A 25,919-nucleotide genomic window follows, 5' to 3' on the forward strand; every position below is an offset into this window, starting at 1 on the left:
AACTCACTCCTTACTTCAGCAGATCTATCAGTGGAAAAGATCCTGTACCATAAATCTCCCTTCTGTGAATACAGTAAAAATGTAGAGAAACTACCGATAGAGGATGTGATGTTTAAAAAGGAGTACATCTTGCCATCATATCACAGCTATAAGTGTTTAAAGATATATAATTCTCTCTGTCTCTCTGGAGATGATGCTCTATGGGGAGAAGTGTGTCTATGTCATTATGTTTTGGCTAAACTAGTATGTTTTCATCTGCTCGTGGTCTGATATTCATTCCAGGTAGGGAGGCAGGCTGGATGGCCATGCCCCCAAACAATTATCATTGCATTTACTCACATAATGACTTGTATAAATGCACACCTTCTAATTTCTCACTTCTTGTGTGTCTTAATCATGTGTCTGTCTATATCCAATGCATCAGCTGCAGCAAAAGACCGTGTGAGAAAATAGGGATGGCTTGACACCACTTATTCATGTTCCATATCAACACCACTACCTTGATCTGCCAGTGCTGATACCAATCTCATACATCTTTTCCCTTGTCTTAAACAACTAAGTTGTTAAAAACACATTTGTACGGATGCACTTTGCTTAACCTAGCCACTGAAAAAAACATCATGTTCAAACTGTGAAACAAATATTGTACTCCCATGATGAAAGAAATAGATAGCTCACAACAGATGCAATCCTGCTGATTTTTAAGTAATATTTCAAATTGGTCAGCAACATTCAAAGATTCAAATTCTATGTTAAATAAATTGCATAAATGCTTAATTGCACTTGGGCTGCTTTGCTTTTTTCTTCCTCGAGCTTACAATAATTCAACACAGCTAACATGATGACTGTGTTGTTGACAGGTCTCATTCACATTCTAGCTACAGTTCAGGTGACACATCTGTGTTTACAGCATGTTGCTCCAAGTTAAGTTTAACATTTATGTAATAGGCTAATGGATCCTCTCTGATTATACGTAGCATCCAAAAAATAACAACAATCAATGACTTATGCCATCAGAATAATTTGGCAGATGCTTTAACACATTAAAATTCTACAAAATGTGGCTTTAATTAACAAATGTGAAGAACCAAGAACCAATAAAAAAATGAATCAAACCATCTCAGCTATATTCAAATCAACACTGGCACAATTAGCAGGCAGATACTAGTGTGCAAAAAGCCCCTTCTTTCTAATATGGGATGCTAGATTCAATTAATAATCCATTAAATATCCATAAATATTAAAATTATTATTTCATTATTATATTATTATTACTACATTAAAATGCAAATTCCTTACCTATCCTACAAAATGACTGACTGTGTCACAAAACAACATTTAAACATGTTGTTCCTCTTCAAACCATCCATCAATCAACTTTTCTTGAGGCTGTCTGTCAGATACCCTACACATGTAGGTTCTCTGACAGTGACAGTGAGGGATGCTGAGAGTGTAGATAAAACAGCAAAGACAGACACAGGAAGAGAGTGGGACTATTAAAGAAACGAGTGCCTTAGGCAGCAAAAGATGGCGGCTTTCTTTCACACTTTTGTCTTGTTAGAGAGTCATTAGTATCAAAAGTGGAGGAAGATCATTGGAATTACTGAAAGCAGTTTCCCCCTCTGGAAAAAACAGCTGGGGAGTCATTCTGAATGACAATTTTAAGCCCTATATTTCTGTTCCCATATAAAGGCATTTTAGTTTAGTGCATGGCTGAGATGATGATAGAACAAGCCTCCCTGATGATGAGTATGTACCTTATAGAGCAGAAAATAATCAAGATGAAAACAGTAGTAAGTTTTATTTACCAAGTGTAGTTACTGATGAGAGAATCCATGGGACTGCAGAGTGCCTGATCCAGCTGAAAGCCTCTAGGCAGAAATCAATTGGACATGAGATGAGGAAGGCGGGCGTACACATCATAAGTATTGAGTGTCTGTTCGGTAATACAGCCACCGACATGCACATTAAAGATGTTCTTGCTGAGAGTTTTGAAGATGATGGGCTTCAAATTAAATGTATCCCCTTGTCTTACACACTGCTGACACTGAGATGAACATAACAGTTACTCAAAATTCAATTTAGGACTGCAATGAAGGATGATAACCATGTTGTATACAACAGCTCTAGTGTGCATACTATAATATACATTCTGTTTAACAAGGCAAACAATACCTTCAAAGACAAACAGCAGCATTTGACATTAATTACAGTCGCGCATGTTGTATGTGTTGCATCATAAAATTGCTCAACTGGTGATACCATCTTTTTAAGCTTATTGGAAAGAAACAGTCATACTGGATACTGGTCCCTAAGCAGCCCTGTTTTTATATAGCTAAAATACTTCTGACGGCTCAATATAGGAGCAAGAGCTCTTAAACGATTCTAACTTTCAGACATAATAAACACCACATGAATAAAAAGGTGCATCCAGAGAAAAAGCTCAGTCAAATATCAGTGTTAATCTCAGACTTTTAACAGCTAAAAACCTCTGATTAGATTTCCTGAAAGACCTTGTGGTATATGAGGATCAGATTTTGACCAGTGCACTTGGTGACACTACATCATCTGTAAGAATCAAGACTTCAAAATGAAAGTTAGACTGACTCCAGAATTGTAGACTAATTGACAAAGAGAAATGCCACTATTGACTACAGTGCAAATGACTTTGCATGTCAGGACTAAATAACTCCCTAAAACTCCCCTAAATCACATCATAAACCTATCATCAGATGTATAATTAATGCATGTGTCACACCTACAGCTGTACATCAACAAAGCTATCATTTATGAAAGGAAAATGTTATAATTCAGTGTCATAAAAAACATAAGATTTTAGTTTTGGAGAGAATTTTCTTTCAACAGTGACACATTTTTCTGCTGGCCAATATATGAAAATTGAGGAAGGATATCTGTAGGCCTCAAGGTGTTTTCAAAAATGCTGCTCATCACTGATGTGCATTAGCTGTTTTTTTTGAGAGCAGCCACATATCATGTGCAACCACATGACAGTGAGAACAAGCATTGTAAAAGTACTACCACCAAATTGGAAAAAAAAAACTGACACCATGCCCGAAAGATACTGCTTCGCATTTTGCATCTTGAATAATTAAAAAACTGAGTTTACAATTTTCTTCACTTCCAGAAAGAGAGACGGTCAGTAAAGGAAGAGATCTGTGGCTTCAAGCCTTCTGCAGAGAGGATGAAAATGCCAATAGAACACATCTGTTGCAAACACTTAATCACAGGTTAATTAATGATGTTATTGAGTAAATGACGTGTGCTGAAATGTACGTGTAGATCAAAGTGAATCAGAAAAGAGTCTAAGTGATAATGGGACTGAAGTTTTTACTGTGAAAAAATATGACCCTACCTAAACAGCTGGAGCAGAGGCTATTTTAATGCTAATAATTCTCATAAATTAGGCTGACCTACCCTCTAATAATGAAACTTGTAAACAACATAAAATAACATAAGAAGTGGAAATAAAACTGACTTGTTCTCTGCACACAAACAGCAATTAAAATTGAGACAAAGGCTTTGCTTTGCCACAGCAATGTAAGTTAGTTTAGAGTGAGGACAGATTACCTAAACAGCAAAATAAATGGCTTTAATGACATAAAAAGTGACAGATGTCAGAAGTACATTACTTTCAGATTCAATAAGGTAATTGTACATGTCATGACGGTCCACTTTTTATTTTATTTTCTTCCACATAACGACATTAATCATTGATCAGCAATGACATAACATAACTGTTATTGTTATGGGCTCCTAATAGGTAAAAAGTGACACAGTATTCTTTTTTTATGACATTAAATTGGCATAGAAATCAGAATTTGCATTTACTGCCAGTCAAACTGGATGGACTGCCTTCACCCAAAGAAGGGCTGGATGCAAAGGTAAAGTACCTCTCATCTATGATTTAAGCTCTAAACAAAAGCACAGAGCTTTATGCTTAAATCCCAATTCATTCTCCTGAGGAGAAAAGAGGATCTGTTGTGAAGGAGTACAGAGAAAACAAAATTTGTGAGCTTCAAATCAATCAATTAAATGAGGGAGAGAGGTCCAGCTGTAACAGGATATAATGTTCTCCTCAAACAGCTGTTTGGAGTACATTTCTGGTAGAATAATACAAAGAGAATAAAATGATACAAAGAAAATTCATCTCTTACGTCTATTCCACAAATCAAGGCTAAAGATTTCCTAACTCCCAGTTGGCAGGACTTTCACACGTAACCTAGGGGGGAAAAAATCACACTATATCTTAAGTAAAAACCTAATTAGATGAAGAACTCAAGGCTCCCAGTAGGAGACAGTGAGAGTACAGATAGATTTCTTTCCCACTTGTGAGTCACGGAAGCTTAGGTTATTAGGTTACTGAGCATCAATATATATGCAAAGACTTCATTTGCAGGTAGTTCCTGTGTAGTCTACCTTGAACATGTTTCTATTTTCTAATATATTTGCTCATTCAAACAAACTGGCTTATGTTGTGAAAAAAATATTGTAAAAAGCTCAGTGGAGTCATTTCCAGAACAGAGAACTGCTTGTATCCATTAGAGAAGACACATCATGCAGTGCAGATGACATACTCTCTCATCTTGGAGGGAAAAGATTCATATTGCATGAATAATTTCCATCTAGTCCTGACAAGCGCAGTGAACCTTCATTTGCAATGCTTGATTTAGCATTTGTAATTCGCTGTTAGGCAAGAAACGGCATTTAAACTGGCATCACTGCAAATAAGAAATGGTTAGGAACAGAGTCACAGTGTTAATATGGTTTAATATTGCCTGCTTGCTCCACTGACAATTGTAATGGTTTAATATGAATATGGGCGGGAAGGCTGCCATACAGTAGTTTATGTGCTCTCACACTGCAGAATAAACAATCAAAAACCTGCTGCAATCAGTCAACTAAATTACATCTTCACATTTTGAAGTTGGTTTTGAGCTTAATACAGCATTTCTGTTAGGATAATGATATTGATTTGCATTACACTACACATATAATGACAAAGTATAACTAAAACATTTAATGCACATACTGTACATCTCAATTACTGGACTGGACTTTAGACTCTAACTAGAGATCAGCAAGACTGAAGTCAAGCAAAATCAAGGCATTTTTTTTATCATTTGATATCAAACTCCCCTATATAAACACAATGACACAGGGGGCCACAGCTAAATAAATGGTAGTTTGCATTTTCAGTTCAATTAATGGAATCCAAGCCATGCTGACTTTAAAGAAATAGTTGCTTTTCTCTTGGTTTTACCTTTTGCTGTCTCCCTTCACTTTAAGTTCTTCTGTGATGTGCACTTGAACTCAGTAATTTGTTCAGGGTGGAGATGAAGAAAGGTTGCCCAGGTCTGTTCAAAACTTTCCCTTCAAAAGTGATACCATCACTTGCCTCTTCAAAACACTTGCACACAAAAGATAAAAGCAGACAATTAAAATACGCTATGTTACAGTATGTAGGGGAATATAAATATTGTATGGAGACTTGCTGTTGGCGGGCACTAAATGTTAAAGGACATGAATTAGGATCAGGAGCACAAAAATAACTTATGCTATAGCCTTACTCTTCTTTTTCAGTGATTCCACAAGAGTCAGCAAGATGTGTTAAGGGGGCAGACAGTAAAACTGAAATGCCTGCTCAATGTTGGATGGAATGACCAAAAATGTAAGTAACTTTACTGGACCTATAAACACCTGGAAACACATACCTATGTTCACATTCTGCAGTGCTGAGTTCAGCTTTTAACATTTCATAATCCTGGGACTATAGGATATGAACATCAAAACCTAAGGAATAGTACATTTCAATCCACCTGTTCAGTGTGCACATAAAAAAATGAGTGGCAACACAGAAAAAAATTCACTCTTGGCTGAGGTGGAAAACCAGTTTATCTTGATGAGCCAACTCCTAATTTGCTCACACCAGTAAACAAGGATTAATTCCAATTTTCTTTTGCTGCTTTTCTTTAAATTTTGTTTTGTTTGCTACATTTGAATGGATTCATAGCTGGTGACAGTACATCCAATATAATAATATATATTATAATGTATATATTCTCCCCCATTACCAGAAACACATAGGTGTTGTCTCCCTCTTGTTCTTTATGACTTTAACAACACTCAAGATAGATGACAGATCATCAAATATGCAGATGATGCAGCACTGTTTACAATGATGCAAACTAACAATAAACCAGTTACGGCTCTACAGTTCACTCCTTCTCACTCTGGTGTGACAGTGATTTCCTGATTTAAAGACAAAATAACTGGACTTCAGGTCCAAAAAACACCAGTAGAACACAGCAGAATAAATTGACCTAGGTTGAAAACACAGATGCACTACACGCTAAAGCCCAACAAATAGTTTTTATTAGGATTTTTAAGAACAACAAATACAACACCATAATAAAGCTCATAAGACCTTTACACATTCAACAAACCAGGCTGGAGAGGCAATCAAAAGAAAGAAAAAGCTTAACAGAACACTAACTATTGCCAGAAAAAGCTCAAGCATTTGTTCCCAAAATCATAGCTTTCAGAACACCACATCCCATCTTTAGTGAAAGAAATCATTACTGATCCATCGCAACCCTTCCACAGTGAATACACCATCCTGCCCTCAGGCAGCTTTCACTGCTGAAAACAAAAAGAGCTGTCAAATCATTTATTCCTACAAGTATCCACCTGTTAAACAGTGAATAATTAATGGACTGGTGAGCAAATGAGCTGGATTGTTCTGACTTCTGTGTTTTGTGTAATTGTATGTTTATCATTTGAGTGCTTTACTCTTTTTCTTTTCAGTTGTACTTTAGAATAATTACTTACTGCTTAATGCCAACATGTGACCAGACCAGTGCCTCCAGGACCAAAGACAGATCTATTCTACTCTCATAATTGAAGTAAACAAACAGTCCATCATGTAAAAATTACCCCCTGGCTGTGTACCAAAACCAAAAGCTGAAACTATGACTCTGTGATACTTTCTGGGACTTGTGTGTGTGTTTTGTGTGTGTGAGTGGGTGGAACATGTTTGAAATTGTGCATTCAGATTTTGAACCGAGAGTCTTAAGGGTTGACTTTTCATTAAAGAACGATGATGATAATGTTTCCCTGAGTCTGGCTCTTGAAAACAGATGAGGTAGTGCAGATGACCAGGTTTCCAATGCAAATAAAATCATATTAGCATACTTCATGCCAACAAGGCCAGTCTGACACTGAAGCAAACGGCGAGAGGAGACCGCTGGGGAAATTGCCTCCATCATTCACACAGTTTCTGGAGGAAAAATGATACTAATGGCCATTTTCCCAGCTCCTGGTGGCTATGATGGCTAGCATGAGTGAGGTAACACCCCTTTACTCACTGCAACAAAAGGAAGACATCCACATGAAGCAGCAGCAGCTGGAGCTTCTGCCTTTTTCAGATCCCTCTGGAATACCAGCCGCAGCACATACTCGTATAATCATCATGCTAAAAAGATCATTAGTGCTAATTACAATGCAAATACCTCTGTTATTTTTTCACCTCATTAATATTATTAGGAAAGCTTATTTCCTCTGAGTGCAGAACTATGCAGATAAGCCATTCATATGCATTGTCACTACTATAATGCAAAGTAACCTGACATTGAAGACTGTGACATGAAAACAGTCAGTGTGTAGCAGGATTATTTTTGGCATCAAAGTGCAAAAGTTCCATAAAAACCTTGGAGCCTAATGTAACTCAAGTGGTCTGAGAGACAAACAGGTATTTATATACGTAAAAAACTGGTGCAGCACCAACCACATCAACAGGCTACATACCAGGAAAACAGTACAGAGTTCTCTCTAATGTGTTTTTTTTTTTTTTTTTTTTTTTTTTTTTTCCATTTTCTTTTTATTTTTGAAATACATCATTACATCTTTAAGTACATTCATGCCATTAGGTATGTCTCTAATGTGTTTTTAATGCATCAAACACTTTTGACAGAATGATTTGCTTCTAGCAGGTCTTACGTATATACAGAGGAAGAGGGAGAGAGTATGAGTGAGTGAGTGAGTGAGTGAGTGAGTGAGTAAGTGAGTAGAAGAGAAGGAGAGCAGTTACACGAGTTACATTATCACCTAACCTAAATTAAGAAAAGAATATTTCACATCAATTTTATATTAATAATATTCAATATTTCATAAGCCAAAGCACACAGACAATGTTTTAGGCATACAAATCCCCGCTATGACAACAATGTTACGATAACAACCTGATTAAATAAGCATGGTCAGATTGACACTTGTCACTGTCTATATCAATTAGTCCAGCACAACAATCTGGCCAACGCACACACTACCAGTGCCACAAAGGCAAGATGATAAAAAAGGCTTTCACTCACCAAAGCTGGGAACTCACTTGAAAGAAAGGGTTCTCTGTCTGTGCAAACCTCTCATGTAATTGGGTATGAAGTTATATATCTGCTGATGCCTCTGGAGCCTTGAATCGATCCCAACTCACAGTCTCAAAAATGCATCTGAATATACCTGGATTAAAAGAGCCCACTGACTCATCGTGGTCCAGCAGTGCTGTTTGGTGTTTTCCAAACAGTTCAACCTGTTATGATCTGACGGAGCACGTAACTATCTTCTTGTTTTATGCTAACCGTTAAGGCTAGACACTTTTCATTCCATGGTACACTTTACCAGCAGTCTGAGTGATGATAGTATCCCTGGGCTTGTGGACACCAAGGCAATGTTTGCCTACGAATTAAAGGTTTCTAACCAGTGCTTGAGTGTGACATCCACTCCACTGACTTTCTCAAGTTTGGTAGCCCTTTTCTTACTGGTTGTAAACATGAGTGTTGATGCTGCCAGGCATCACAGACAGACAGATAGCCAATTTGACTGGGCTGTCTACCTTACTTGTCATCAAATCTGTGTGATCTACATTGACTACTGTAACACTCTGAGCATGTTTTTTTCATATTTTCCCATGTATAATACACACAGCATTATGAGAGAGGCACTGGGGCACATTCACACCCTGTCCACCATAGGTCCACTGCAGACACGAATCAGGATAATGCAGTCTTACAGCAGATATTCACCTTTGAAAATGAATAACCTCATTTGTTTGCACATTTCTTTCTCCTGACAACAAGAAGGGCTGTTCCCTAACTGCACGTAATGGTTCTGTTTTCAGGTTTGCCCATAACAGGAGACTTTGGCCAATCACAGCTTGGTAAGATGGTTGAGTATTGAGTCTCATTTCCAAAACTTCAACATTTGAAGACCTGAGAATGAGACTCAGTAATCAACCCTCTTCAAGCAACCAATTCAAAGTGATGGTAATTTGATGTCCTGGAAATAAGACTCAACAATTAACCCCTTCTCCAGAATCCCTTCCTGCATCTTTAATGTTTAAGTGCAATGTGAAATGCATTTTCAACAACTTAAAACTACTAAATACTCCTTTGCTTATTGTATTGTTGCATACCTTTGTTAGTATTTAGAGGCCCTAAAGTTTGCAGAATATTCATTCTGTATTTGAACTGGTCAAACTATTCCCCAGGATGCCACAATTATGTGAAATTAAGAGCTGCAAGCCAAAACCCTACTTGGTCTAAAGGAGCATTTTCCCCATGTGAGATAGGAGCTCCTCTGATGTTGTAATCAAAGTTCTGCTCAGGAATCTCTGATCTGTCTATCCCAGCACACACTCCAAACTATTAATAGATGTAAAAAAATTGCTTTGAAATTCCATTGGGATGCATACCGGCTGTTATCAGTGCATAGCGTAAGGGCTTATGCATCCTTCAGGTGTTAATTAAATCTCCACTGACATCCCCATATCCTGCCCTGCAGAATAAGCTGCAGTTCAGATACTGCATAGGTGAAGTCCCTTCAGTCACACCAATCACGCTCAAAACGGGACAGGAGGAACATCCCGCAGGCTTAGGAGGAAACGTGGTGACAAGGGAATAGTCCATGCTTAAGGCAGATGAGTTTGTAAGCGCTGACTACTTCTCTAGAGAGCTGTGAATTGATTTGCTGACTGCGGTTGTCCTCGGTGGCAATCTCTGAGCCTTGCAGTACAGTCTGGAAGCCTATAGTGCTGCCTGGCACACTCATTCATCAAGCAGCCTGAGCCATCATACAGGCAACTCCAGCAGACCTGAGCCCAGGGCTAGGGGATATTATTAGAGATGAATTGAGGTAACTGCCTTTGATGACCCAGTTCAGGCTGTCTGTCGCTCTCTAAGCTTTTCTTCCATTTTACTAACTTTCATTCTTAGTTCCAGGATCCTTTCTCTGTAAGGAGGTCAGTGGCCATTGAGGCTACATGTACTGCACTGCAGAGTGTGTGATGATCCTGAAACTGCCCACCGCTGGTAAGAAAATACAATTCTACAAACTCACACTGAGCCCTGAAGTTTCAGAGTTATTAAAGCCAGATATAATCCGTCCATGTGTTTATCATATACACAACACCAGAGACGTCTCACACATACTTATTAAAGCATTGTACTACACACAGCTATGCACCAGAATACATAATTCAGTCCAAAACTCGCAAGAGACATTATATCGGTAGTACCTCCAAGGGGAAAAACAAAACAAAAAACAAAACTATGCTAAAGGCAAAACATTACTTTGCATAGATACACAGTATGGAAGACTACAGAGATTTTCAGAGCCATATCTCTTTGCGGAATATTTAATGTGTGTGTCCATTTGCCCTAATAAACAATACATACAGGAACTTGTAATGTATACAGATGTTTGAAGCAGAATTACATCAAGAAAGCATATGCTATAAAAGAAATATGATGGATTAAAGTGGATTCTTATTTTCAACAATAAAAGTTTTAATCAGCAACTAAACATAAGGTTAAAAAAAGGTCTGTAGAAAGGGTTATGTGAGTGTACTTGTCCACAGCACTGTTCCTATTAACCTTTACATGGTGGTAAATTATTACATGGAGTTCTAGTTTGTGTCAAAACACATATATAGAACTAAGATATGTAGGATGCTGTAGTCATAGTCTGGGTATCATTAAAACTTTTCCATATCACTACTGATGCCTTGATCTTTATAAAATCCATTGTAACAAAAACAAAAACAAAAACAAACAAACAAACAAAAAAAATCATATTACGGTAAAATTACTCACTTAAAAGTTGGAAGCTGTTCAAAGACCTGTGAGCAGCTAGAAAAAAACTGTTTTTATGATTTGGTGAATGGACCCAACAACAAGCTAATAATTTAGCTGCAATGGATAGCTAACCAGCAGCACAAAGTTCACTTAATATTAGTTATCTGTGCAGATAAACAGCTGGCAGTGATCCCTGTTTCGTTGTTGGGCGTAAAGTTAACGTAGAGTGCTTGCCTCTACATTGTTAAGTTTGATATCACCAGCAGTATTAGATGTTGGTATAAGCATGCTGCATGCTTAAGGGCTCACTGAGGCTGATGAGATTTACTCTGTAGATATCAAAATTCAGTATCGAATGACAAGGGATTTTTCAATACTTGATGGGATCAAAGCATTTTGGTTGGTGCTGTAAAAATATTCAAAATAAAGTTAAATACTTACAAGAGAATGTGAGCAGGGTGGAGCAGTGAGAATTTCCGCTCCTTGCTCGTAGAGCTGTTTGGCCCCACTGCTCCCCTGCTCAAAGCTGCACCAGGCTGCTCCGCTTATTATCACTCCATGCTCAACTCAGATTTCATCCTGCTCCACTGAAATCACTCACTCCGAAAAAGAAATATCTGCATTGTATTTCAGCTTTAGCGCAAACCGTAGCCTGTAGGCCAAAAAACTTGGATATGGCACACTGCAGGCTTTAGATTTAAAACTCCAACATCACAGAAACAGCAGTATAGGAAAAGGTTTGTATTCATATGTGTATATATGTATAATATTGTCCTCTGAAGAGAAGAGTCCTCACCTTTTTTTCAGGTTAGTCAATATAATGACTAAATGGTGCGCAATATTCAAGTTTTGCATTAAGGCAGCCCAAATAATTTATATCAGTGTCACACAGTTTGCATCAGTGAGGATATTTTAGACCACAGCAGACAGCAAATTAAATACCGACACACACCAAGGAGATGACAAGGGAGAGACAGAGACTGGACAGTTAATCATGATTTACAATAATGCTGCGCAGTGACAGATCTTTCATGCAGTTTGTTACTGAGACAGATATTTTAGTTTTCAGTGTATAAACCACAGAACTGTATAGTAACAGTAGGATTTATCATCAAAAAAGTTTATATATATGTCAGCACTTCACATACACACCTCCCTGCCTCCCTCCCTCCTCTCTGCTGCCTCTCTTTCCTCCTTCATAGTTATGATTAATCAGCATGGAGTAATTAAGTGTTTAAAAGTACACAAATTGGACTTGGAGTAACAAAATCACACATCACAGAGGTGTACAATAACATTATGATTTATGATCATACAAACTTTTATGTCTAGTCAGCACATCTGTCCGTATTCCTCTCCCTCCCTCACTCCCTCCCTCTCTCTCTGCTGTAGGTCAGCTTTTTTTTCGGTTACCTGGTTTCAGGTGGAGCTGCAGCTCCGTCAACACTCACTCCTCATATCTGTGCCTTTTGTATTTCATTTAACTCTAAAAAGCTCTGGTCCTCATTTGACAATCCAAAATCAAAAAAAGTTTGTTGACTGAAACAGTGTCTCCACATTATTTTTCTTGTACCACATTACTGTCATTTGTTAGTTTTACAAGGATAGTACACCTGTATGACTTGTCTGTTTCTTTTTTAAAGTACTTTGTGAACTCCATTATCGTGCTTGCACTGACAACAGTATGAGTGTCTGTGCAGTGGGCACTTGGGCATGCGTCAGGCTCATGATGTGAGTGGTATCTGAGCAAAATAAGACAATGCTCTATCCTTTTAAAAAAAAAGCCACTCTGCGCTCCATTCAACAACCACCACATCCCACCCCAGCCCCCACCCCCCACCCCTTGCGCTACCCGCTCACTCATGCACTGCTCTACTCAGATGCTCTGGTACTTACCCCTATACTCAGCCCTTATAAATCAAATGTAAACCATGGCACCGTATTTATAACTGACAAGTTTCAATGTTCTAATATCAAGACTGTCCAGTTTCACTGCCCCTGGAAGTCATCATACAGTATGAGGCTCACCTAATCTGATAACATAAATGTCATGTTTTTCTTAGTTCTCTCTCAGCACAGAAGAATCATATCCACAGAGTAGCTATTATTACTGTTTGTGTGCTCCCTCTCACACACACACACACAGACACGCGCACACACAGAGTAATGGGCTTTTTAATGCATTTGAGGCAAAAATAATGCAGCATTAGAAATGAAAGATGCAGCACTAAAAGTAATGGAATAAGCAATAACCTGGAATTAGCAAAAGCTGTAGCAGTACAAAAACAGCGTTTCTGGGTAATAAATCTCTGCTGTCTTCCAGACTCTTATGAAAAGCTAATAGACTAATAATAGTGTGAGCAACAGATGATAATAGTGTTTACAATAGACAATGGAAATGTTGGTTAGACTGTGCTTACATACTTCATATATATATATATATATATATAAATATATATATAGCTATATATAAGACTGCAATGTAGAGACAGATCTAATGCGGTATGAAGCTGTACTGTACTTGTGTTTGATTTGTGTACCAGAATTATGTGTGGAAGTGTGTAAATGCTCAACCATGTCCTTAACTGTCAATCACATTCTATCCCCTTTATTTGTTTGACCCATGCCTTTGAAGACAGAGTCCAGGTCCCCAACCCACCAAATGATATGGAGATTGCGGTGAATTCAGGGGCCTCAGAGCCATGGTCTCATTTACATAGGGATAACATCACATGTAGAGCCATTGCTGAAAACAGATTTGTCGAGGCCACCTCATGAATAAAAGATCATACCAATTTATGATGAGGGTTTATTGTATTTAGCTGGCCTTGATCTTATGAAGCTCTAAAAAAAGAGATAAGTCTCTATTCCGTATCCAAAAAACACTAACTTGGGAGAATCAACACTTCAGCTTTATGCAACGTGTGATGTGCAATTCACACACCAAATGTTAACCAATGTTAATGTAGGGTAAATCACAGCGGCTGCACTTCCTAACAGATGGTATGGAAATTAAATGCACTGAGTATTATTTGTTTTCATCGATCTCACAAAACCTCTTTACAGTTGAGTAAACATGTGAGAGGCATATGGGCACATACATATGTCTCTTTAACCCTATCTACACTTGTGTACTACTCAGGTCTTTTTATATCTTCTCCGCTAAAATCAGAGATGGAATGTAACAAAGTACAAATACTTTGTTAATATACTTATGTAGAGTTTTCAGGTACTTTACTTGATTTTTTTTTTTTTTTAACAATTTTTTACTTTTATTTATGACATTTTTACACAAATATCTGTACTTCGTACTACTTTTTTTACTACTCTTTCTACTACTGGCCACAGCTTATTCAACTTGTTCCTTTTTACTGCATGTTTGCAAGATGTAGCACTTTTGGCACCAACAACACACATACACAAACATATCACACATCAAGTATGACATCACCAGTTATAGTCAATCCTCAAAACTCAAAACAGTCATATAAACAGTTAAACAAATGACACACCACAAGAGATATTAATAGCATTGATTAATAGCTGATAAAAGGGGGAAAGATTTTCCCTACAGATACAACACTAACTACAAACATTGCAAAGTTTAGCATAAATTTGAATCTTAATTTCCCTAAACTGTGTCATCTCACACTCACAGGAACTGACAAATGTTCAGAGAAAAGGTCTGTCATTTCCAAATTATACAAACAAGACAAGTGTCTAATCCTTGAATGGCAATATATGCACAGACAGGAGGGACAGAAGCAGGGTCCGTACCTCTGTCCTTCGCCCGCTACTCATTTATTCCATCCAGTTCACTGGACACTAGGATGTTTCATCAAAGCTGCCTCTGGCCAAGATGTCTGAGATTCCAGAATAATCCAGCTTTTATCCCTGTGACTGTGTATGTAACCCTGAGTCCTGAGCCAGCCAGAGGCACTAAGGACCAGTTAAGTCAACATTAAGGGCCGCACACACACACGCAAATTGATGACACATGCAAACAAACCTACATTAACAGTTCATACATATGAACCACAAGCATGCCATCTACATTAAAAGAAAGCTGCATGGGAAGACATTATGACCTGTGTGCATTTTTATGATAAAGCAACACAATTCTCTGAGTTCTTCATTATGAGAAAAATAAACAACCCAATCATTCTCCCAAATTGTGTTTGTGCACACTCAGGCACACACATGCACAAAGCACATACTGGCTAACTCTACCCCACTGCATTTCAAAATGTGCTAGCCTCTGGCTGTACTGCTCGATTTCAGCAATCATAATAAGAGTCCTGGGAACCAAGGCAGGCATTAAGGTTTTTGAGAGCTTTGAAAACAGGAATATCTCTGCAGGGCTCATAAAGCTGACTTGACAGGCTGAGAGAAATTAAAGAAATATTCCCTCCTAAACTTGGGTGTTTGCTTTTTTCCTTTTTAACAGGCAGCCAAGAAGATACCCGGAAAACAAAACAAACGAGTGGTGTAGCAAGGGATAAGTGGCCATGGGGGGTTGGCGGTAAATAGCTAGAGTGAATTTCTGCATACTCTTACACCCACTGGGGTTTGGCACGGTGCACCATGGCTTGTCAAGGTTGGATACAGAGATGGGGTCAAGACTTCACCCTCTGGGAGGCCTCTTTATAGCTAATTGCTATCCCACTGTGGCAAACCTGACTTCATCCAGCAGCCCTCACACAGAAAGGTACACACAGAATACGAGGACATGACAAATTTTACACTGAGAGAGAAGAGAGTGAAGACTAACAGAAACACAGAAAGATTGAAATAGAGTCTGTAGCTTTGGTGTGAATTATCATATAAACATCTTCTGCTGTGTCCAGAGAGCTGAAGCAGCATTTTAAAGACAGCTTTCTGACATGTACTATTTACTATTTATTAAGAATTGACTGACTGACATCATATTATAAAATAAATACTTCAGTGTATTCGTTGCATCCATTTTACATGATAATAATAAGAATAAATATTTAAAGAGGGTTAGGGTTAGAGTGTTACATTTTGAGGAGAAAAAACTCTGTTCTCCACTTTCTGACTAAACAGTATTTTGTGCAAATGAATAACTATTTTCACTGTTTATGAAGTATCTCAAGATAATACTTGCTACAGTGTTAATTCTGTCAACATATATTTTGATTATAAGTATTTGTCGACATCCTTCAATTTCATGATTAAACTGTGACGACGAAGAAGATGCAAAACGTATCGACAACAAATTTACAATGAAATCGGATGGAAGGAAAAATGAAGAAGTAAAAGAAAACAAAAGAAAGAGGAGAGACAATCTGTGAACGCTTTCTCTCATATTTAAACCAAAAAAACAGACTGACTGCATTGTTCCCAATGCAGAAGAAGCACCTTGTATATTAAAGATGTGCACAACCACTTCATAAAGACACCAACTCATTAGTGAACATTTTCAAGAGTTCAACTGATTGAAAGCTGATGCAGAATTTAGCAAAAGACCTCAGAAATATATGAAAGGCTTTGTCAGGTAATAAACATTATCAGTGTCCAATAACTAATAATGATACATCAGTAATAATTTATGCATTTAATGAAAGAATGTGTCAGTAGCACATTCTCTACCTTGATGACTAAACACAGTTCAAGGAATGGTTACATCTCATTGGAAATTTTCCAGCTAGGAAAAATATCCTGCAGTAAAATCCATGACAGTATCATGAAACTGTCTGAGAAAATTATGACTAAAACATTCACTAAAATTAAACTGATATTAAAAGTTTCACTGACTAAATCTTGACCAGAGCAAACCAAAAACAAAAGTTTAAAATTTGACTTTAACAAACTACAATTCTCAGTAAGCAACTCATACTAAAACTAAATTACAAATGATTTTAAAAATGAAAACTGACTTTTTACCATTTCCGCATGTTTTACATCACTTAATCCACATTTATATTGAAATATTGTTACTCCTCAGGCAAAGATTCATGCAGGGCCTCCTTTAAGAGTGTTTGATGGGTCAGTTTCCCCTCTCCGTGCTTCATTATATTATAACATGGCTGAGAAAGGATTTAGCTCAGAGGCACTCGAGAGGAAAAATCTGAACCACTGTGAATCCTAACAGCATTTAAACTCCCAGCTCTTCTGTATCCAACAGCTTGACCCCTTTAAGCAAGCCACTTGTCTGAAGAACTTTATACAATACAACGCAGTATATGAGAATCCCATAAACACATCTCTACAATCGTAATCACCTCAAATATGTCATTAGAACATGGAAGCATCATAGGAGTTTGTGAGTGAGTAATCATGAGGCAGACCCTTTCATGATAAAAGGGAGTGAATTTCACTGATGTATCATACATGTTTGTGTGCTGCACAGACCCAGGCACAAGATAATTAGTTGGCCAAGGAATTAATCAAATGTGGGTGTTGAAAGACCAAGTCTGAATGACTCAAGGTGAAGACCAGTTTCATCTCTCATTGTTTGATGGAAGATTGGATCTCAGAGAGACATTACAAAACTTAATGATGCAAGAAAATAACTCAAGTCATTCAATCTTCTCTAATCTGTCAGCCTCATACAGGTCTTACAGGAGGCGTGTGCAGGGCAAAAAAAAAAGAAAATGAACCATCGCTCATTATTAAAATGTCAATTATCATGTGTTTACTTAGTTAGAGGAGAGTGTGCTTTTGTAATGTCTGTTTGAATTGTGCTCATGGCATGTATTTGTTAACTCACTGGAATGAATAGAGGGAAATTTGTATGTGCCTCACATGAACACACCCTTTTGAGAAATAACACAAATGCATGTTAAAGGGATAGTTTGGGTTATTTTAAGTGGGGCTATATGAGGTACTTATCAATACTCAGCATATTATCTACAGTAAATAGTCGTGTACTTGAGTAGAGTACCAGCACAGAAGCTAAGCTAAACTTCTGTGGACAGGACGAGCAAAAAAGGTATTTTAGTTATATTTACACTGCTTTACCTTGCTGTCAGACACCTTTTTCAGACAGCAAACCACTGTTAGACAAGACAACTATCACTCCATGGTTAAAATCAGTCATTTTACCTAGCAGAACACGTGAGACGTTGGCATACTTTTGAACAGATAGTTTTATTTACTGACATCACACAACTACACAAACAGATTGAGGTTGAGGTAGACCAGCAACTCTCATGGAGTTTGGTTGGTTTGGAGAGAACAATATTTGGCATGTATTCCATTGGAAAGGCTGTGTGGTGACAAAGTAAAGCTGTGAAAATATTCTAAATACGGCATATACTTATAACTGATAATGCTTTTTTAGGTGGACCTTTTTTAAGTGGTTAAAATACCTTTTTTTTTTACCTTTTGTTGCTGACCCCATCAACAGCAGTTCATTGATTAGCTTCAGTGCTGGTGCCCCTCTCTGCTTCTCCTAACTAAGCGCATCTTTTGTAGTTAATACACAGAGTATTGATAACTACCTCATACAACCCTACTTTTAATAATCCAAACTATCTATTTAATAGTCTCAAAGCACTATGGGACACACTTTTGTCAGAGAAATACAGAAAGGAATTGGGAGACAGTGATTAGATAAAAAAAAAAAAAAAAGTAAGTTCACTTTATCCTTCCCACAAACCCCCTCAATTTCTGCAGATCAATACACTTGAAAACAGCTCTTCCACCTGAGCATCTACTAAATAGGGACCTTATTTCTCCAAATATGCACCAAAGTCTGATAAGATTTCCATCTGGACAACGCTACCATAAGAGGTAATTAAAAATGTTCCAAAAGACACACGGGGAGTACAGATTTCTGTGCAGTGAAAAGTGGTTGTGAAGTCATTCTCTGTATACAAAGAGAGACACACATACAAACACCTGCTCATTCAGGGAGAGTCAAGGACCCAAAGGAACCTGCATATCTATTATTCTCTACCCACGCTCCTGACTGCAGGCCTCCCACTTACAGATGGCAGACCTTACTGTTCTCTCGACAACTGAACTGCAAAATTATCATTTGAATCCTTGCAAGGTGCACAGGAAGAGGAGCAGAGGGAGAAAGATTAACAACAAGCCATTTTACCCCATAATACCTGTTGTTCTTTTGCTCATCATGCAAACTAAATGCGTGAGTCAGCTCTAATGCTCCTTGCAGACTGTGAAAGGGCTTTCATCAACCTGCCAATTTGACCGTGATACAATGCAAGTAGCAATTGGCATTACCCTTTCAAAAGCTTTTGTTGAATCCTGCTCAGAAAAGTCCTGCATTTACTTCTTATATGCAAAAAGTAATCTAGAGGCATCCCAGGAGTCACTTAGATTATCCATGAAAGTATCATCTGTACATGCATCCTTGTAAAACTAAACGGCAGCCAGCCATATATTAACGGAGCACAGCTGTAACAAGTGACATGGATCTGTATTTCCTGTCATTAATCTGTAACGTCTTATTTTGGCTCCAGTCTGAGTTGTGTTGTCTCCGCACCACGGCCCAGCTGTGGCACTCGGGATAATAGAGGATTCCGTAAGCATACTGTGCAATAATGAAAAACACCCCATGCTGCGAGAGGAAATAGGAGATTTCATAATCCGTCTGAGGCCCTGGCCCCGGTCCATAGAGAGAGTCTCATTAAACTTCTCATTAGTGACACACTGAGCTTCTGTAATGACTGAATGCATATACAAATCACCTCAGACATGAAAGGAGGGACAACAACAACGGACCCAGGCTGTATCCCTGTGTTGCCAAGTCCTCTGATAAGAACATTTGTACTTGGCAAACAGGCCAGTATTGCACATCTGTTTACAGTGTGGAAGCACAATTTGTAAAAAAAAAAAAAAAAAAGCACTATACCTCAAGATATATTACCATAGACACCACAGTGTCACCCCTTTGTTTGTGGACTAATGTTTTGAAGCCTTGAACGAGAGCATGCACAGTACTGGACCTGGTGGATGAAACAGCAGACTAAAATATGTGTCTGAAAACATTTCACGTGAAAAATATGCAACGTAGTGACAGGATCTTGATCCATATTTGATCAGCACAGTTACACAGCATCTCGTTTGACCACTTGATCTGAGTTTCATGAGCTCTGTGGGTTGCAAGAGACGGACTCACTGAGAATGACTTCTCAATTACATGGTAGCCTGCCCTAAAGCATACCCTACTTTATCATCTATTTTACTCTATATATGACCATATTTTACAAAAAGAATGTAATGCTGTATAGAAGAAGACTTGAAACTAGTGATTGAGACCATAAACTCAGTAGGAAACTGTTTACTGAGGTAATAAATCAAGTAAAAAGTGGGGTCATTTACTCATGAGACTTCTTGGACTTCTTTTTTGCAACCAGTGGAGTCACCTGCTGCTGGTTATTAGAAAGAATGCATTTTTAAAAGACTTCCAAATTGGCTTCACTTTTCTGACCCTCTGTTGACAAAAGCTCTGTTGTCTTATTCTACTGTCTATGAGTATAACCTATTTAACATTATACACTTACAAACAGACACAGGGGAACACTAAACAAATACAAGTTTGATCGGCATCTCTGGCTACAAGCTATCAGAAATCAAAACAAAGCACCTTCTTGTCTACTGTGTGTTGCAATTTTATTCTGTTCATTTCAATATGAATTCTTAAACAGGCTGCAATGTTCACACTTACAATCTCAGGCCCTTTCAATATGATGAGTAGCATGGTGTCATGATTGCTTGTGTGTGGTGCAGAGGTGCTGAGACTGTGTGGGTGAAGGCTGTGTTTGAGGAGGCTCTGACATGCAATCACATTTTTATTACTAGCTGGTCACATGATGAGGTCTGAAATGAGCTGGGCATGTAGCCTTACTTATCCTTTTGAAGCAACATCTTGTGACTATTCTACCTTCAAAATAATAGCTTCAAAATCATTTTGATACTACACTGCCTTGTCGGGTGGTGCTTCTGTCATTCCCACTCTGTATCTTGTACATGTGCTGTGCGCCTACACTACGTCACACACCACCAGCTATGTTACTGAAACTGGATTACATTTTATGGAGAAAATGTTTCCTGGTTTTCCAGCAAACACTGCAGACTGCTGGTTGGTCAGAGTAGCATGTAACTTTAGTTGAGCCAGCAAGAGGGAGTGAGTGGTGATAAATGCACACTGAATGGGAGGAAACGGTGAGTAGTGAAGTTGCTGGCTGGGTGTTAAATGTGCAGTTTAGGGTTGAGTTGGTCAGAGAATAAATGCTGCAGCTTCTGGAGATCAAATCAAAGCTCCTGAGTGTGTGTTGTTTCCCAACTCTGCGTATAGCATGGCTAAGATGATCAACTATGCCTACATTGAAGCAGTATCTGCAGTGGAGTACACTTGAGCTGAGGAATTTCAGACACAGTTTTACAAAAATGCCACCATAATACCTTATTCATCAGTAAACATCAAGAAGGTATGAAGGTAAGAAAACAGATAGCACCCAAGCCTAGCTTCAATTCATAAGATGTATTTATTTCTAGAGGGCACATGCAACATGTTTTCCAACACACATCTGATGAGCATTAACAGCACTACATATGGTACAGCGGTCACACTCTGAACTGACAAGAGCAGGATAAAGAGGTCTCTGTAAGTCCATGTCTGTGCACACACATACTTGCACGGTCTCCATGCCTGCTTGGTTGTGCAAATGAAACTTTGTATGAACACTCTGATCAGTGCACCCCTTGGCTTGAGTGGAGCCTGGCTATGAATATCAATTTTGCATTCATTGCTAGTTGCTCCCCCTGACGCCCCACCTGACACAAAAGAGAATCAGCTTTCTGTTTGTGTCAGCATTTAGCAAGAAGCGCTGCACGGCTCCTTCACCCAGCCTCCTTACCTCAAGGGCATCGACAGACTCTGTGTGTTGTCTGAGTCGTATAAAAGTGGATACAATGAACCCGTGTGGTACTTGTCTGAGGCAACACAAGATTCTTTATCTTCTAGGTATCACAACAGATGTGAACATAAACCACAAAGAGCCCACATGTCATGTTAAGACTATATAAGAAAGGCTTAGTGCAACAGTTGTATGTCCACTGACAGTACAAACACATACAGGCTTTAAACACACAAACAGAAACTGCACTATTTATTGTGCAGAGTATTGACAACGGCTGATCATTCATTGGCTATTTTGACAGTGAATGATAGCGTACAGCTTGCTAGTATCAGTCTAATCAGGGTTTATATTGATCTTCTGCATAATCATCACCGTGCATTCATGTGTTTCAAGCCAATCCCACTTCACTATTGAGCAATTATTGCTGACAACCACAGCTTGAGCTATGCCACAACCGGTGATCACAGGTGGCGAGAAAAATGCCCTATTTCTTCCTGTTAAATCGTTTCAGTGAATCTGCTGAGAAGAAAAGGGCAATCCAGCTGTTGTATGTCTTGTCGATAATTCTCAGCCTTCCTATAGAAAGCTGAGGGTTGTCCCTCTTGGTTTATGTAACTGATCTCTGGGTAGACATATATAATCAATTGTGTGGGTAAATCCATCCTCATATCATTTGCTCCAGAAATAACTGCAAGTTAATTGCAAACGCAACAACATTAAATCATAAATAACTAATAAAATTTATGTTTTTTCGGCACACTAACTCTACTGGTCAATCAAATCTGGCACCATTTCACTCATTTCACTCACATGTCTAAGCTCAGAAAAAAACTCATCTAATGATCCAGGCCGAGGGATGAGAATAATATGAAAAAAGAGTGTGCTGTAATAGCAGTGGGAAGGCGGCAATGACACAGAGACCCCATTGCTCACACTATGCTCTCATTATCTGCTGTGACTCCAGGTCTTCAATATTAGCCAACAATAAGCACTCTGCAGGACCATCTGCTCTGCCAGCACGGGTTATTCTCAGAGTGAGAGAGACAGCCATGTAGAAGAGGCGAAGAAGAAAGATATACCATGCTATTTGTGGAAATAATAAAGAGAAAAGAGAGGCCAAGGAAGGAGAAAGAACATGTAAAAACGCATAATATGTGAAAGTAACGTGAAAGCTGTGAAAGGCAGTTTAAAAGGGAAACTAAAGAAAATTTCCCTTGGGCGCAGTAGGGAAGACATAACTCAACCTAGTTAGAATCAATTACTAACTAACAAAAACAGCTACCTTGTGTGGATGCCACTTCTTGAGCATTTTGAAGGTCATGTCAAAGCTGTTCAAGGTTGAACTGATTTGCAAGAATGTAAAGCTGAGCCTTAAGGAGGCTTGTTAATTTTTTTCATGACACACCAGAAAGTGAAATCTTCTAATCTTTTCTCTTAAAATCCAAACCAGGTCCTACAGAGGTTTCTTGCCCCGAGATCCTGTGTACTGGTGTACACAGAGGCAGGCTAAGAATAGCTTAGATGCTTGAAAGCACTAATCAGTGTGGACAACAATGTCAAAGCAACACTGAATTCTGTCATCTTATACTGAACTCAGGTGTGCACACCCTGGAACATCCTCTGACCCCCAGCAGTGTTACACAACTCTGTATCTCTTACCAGTTTTAGTTGAAGCATTTAAATACCCTGATTGGAAAATGTATTTATCAATCCTCAAAATGTTTTTTTTTTCTTTGCATCCTTTTTCATTCTACTTTATATTCAACATGTACAGCATGACTGTCATGGCATCTACTAGTGTTGAGAAAACTTACCTTCTGTCTGATCTCCTCCTCCATTTTGACCGGAGAGCCCAGCTCAGCCACCTGTTTAACTCCTTCGCTGGCCAAGCCACCGTATTCCCACAGCACATAGTTCTTAGAGTGGGAGGCACCAATGATGGCTGACCAGTGATTGGCACGACCTGGTGAGACAAAGACAATACAACTTGTCTTTAGCCGGACATCTCAAGCTTTCTGTATATATAGTTTGCTGAGATATTGCCTTCATGAGAATGGAACAGACATGAGGTCATGACCTTGATCTCTGATATTTGACCACCCAAATCTAGTCAATTCATCTCTGAGTCCAAATGGACATTTGTACCAAGTTTTACGTAATTTCCTCGAGGCAGTCTTGAGATATCATGTCGCCTGTGTGGAGCCATTAAAAAAGGGGTTTTTGAGGTTTTTTAAAAACACTGAGTCACAGAGGTCCTTCAGCATGCAGTCATGATAATTAGGCTGATCTGTCCAGTAGTATTTGACATTAGCTGCGGATAAGCTGCAGGTCTGTTGATTACACACGCAAGTGACTGCATGACCTTTTTTTATCCTTGCCAGACATTAAAAAAAAGAAAAGAAAAGAAAAGAAAAGAAAAGAAAAAGATAAAACGTGGGGCAAGACAGAAGATGAAAAAAAATGAGAAAAGAGTAATTATAAAGAAGGGTATATTTGGGGTACTGGAGCCTTTAAGAATCTGTCTGATTTTCTCTAGTTTAAAAAATGAATAGTATCTCTAAACCATCTCGTGTTTGGAGTGGCTTGTTCCATCCAGGAGAGAGGAATGAGATGTCTGGTAATGAGGGAGGTAAATCCTACTACACACGTTTTGACTAAGCAAGTGAGTTTCAGGGGTAGATCCAAATAAGACTCATATAGGAGTGGGAGTGATGTAAGTTTGGGGCAGGACCATAGCATGTGTGTAGAATTTACCGTTTGACCTTTACAGAGAAAGCAAGAGGGCTCTACATTACAGAAAACATTTGTCAGTCTTGCATTAGTCAAATGTGCTCTCAAAAGAATTTTGAATTGTATGGAGCTGTGGTCTCTAATTGATCATCTGTCATTTCTTTCCAAGATTGTTCTCCCAAAGTATGCAAACATCTTACAGTGAGTGGGGGATGATATCACATATATCGTTACAGAAAGTAGAATTTATGATATTAATTGGCAAACAGACATTTGTCTCAACCTAAAAATATTTCCTTATTGCTGTAAACCACCTACAGAGTATTACTGTAATTGTATGCTTCCTCATAAGCTCCATATATAATTATCTCTCTCAGGACTACAGTGGCATATAAAAAAAGATAGCGGAGTGCTATATCTGCCCTCTGCCTGTAAGCAGACAGAGAATGCAGCAGTGATATCTATGATGATCCAACAGAGGTGACAGCACAGGCAAGCAAGCTTGAGACTTGCACAATTAACCTAGGGACAAAGAAGCTCAAGCCCTGCTGCAACCACCACTGTTGTGCAAGGCATGAAAGTATTAATGGACTCCCTGTTGATGTTTACAGATCCTTTTTGAGTATCCTAATTATCTCATTGTGGACCCTCAGCACAGACAGTAGTTGTCTCATATTCCTCTATTATCCCCCTACTGTAATATAATTCCCCCTGCCTATTATTTTGTATTATGTACATGGACCGGAATGACATCCAGCTTCATCACCCTGAGGGCACAGTGATGATTTTATAGTCCTAATCAACATAAAATGTATGATCAGGTCCTTTGAGTCTTTTGAAAACATGAACCTCGGTTGCTTTCGAAGGATACTCGTTTAAGCTGAAATATTACTGTGCCCGTTAGAGAATCCAGTACATGAACAACTTCACCATTTGTCTGAACACTATTTTACTACTTATTTAGTCAAGGTGAGGTTCACTCAAATGGGTCATAGGTCTGCCTATCATTGTTATGCCCTGAATAGAGCCCTTACTCTGCAGTTCTGTAAGTCACCCTTTCTGCCTTCTGCTGGTTCCCAGTGTGAGCAAAGATTAATCGCTCTGATAATCAAATCTCTGTGTTCGCAGTATTCCTGTTATAGTATACTGTGGAAACTTAAAGGGATAGTTCACCCAAAAATGAAAATTTAGT

At 38.5% G+C, this 25,919-nt stretch overlaps 1 protein-coding gene across 1 annotated transcript in view; it reads right to left on the bottom strand.

Annotated features, from left to right (window-relative positions):
* Positions 1-25,919, bottom strand: part of spon1a (spondin 1a) — a 102,612-nt gene that overhangs the window by 49,097 nt on the left and 27,596 nt on the right. Inside the window, exon 6 of the mRNA XM_084718307.1 lies at positions 23,812-23,960. Within this exon, the coding sequence (XP_084574433.1) occupies positions 23,812-23,960 (149 nt within the window). The remainder of the gene's footprint in view (positions 1-23,811; positions 23,961-25,919) is intronic.

Source organism: Lutjanus erythropterus, chromosome 1, assembly GCF_056507025.1.
Source record: "Lutjanus erythropterus isolate fLutEry1 chromosome 1, fLutEry1.hap2, whole genome shotgun sequence".
Taxonomy (NCBI): Eukaryota; Metazoa; Chordata; class Actinopteri; order Lutjaniformes; family Lutjanidae; genus Lutjanus; species Lutjanus erythropterus.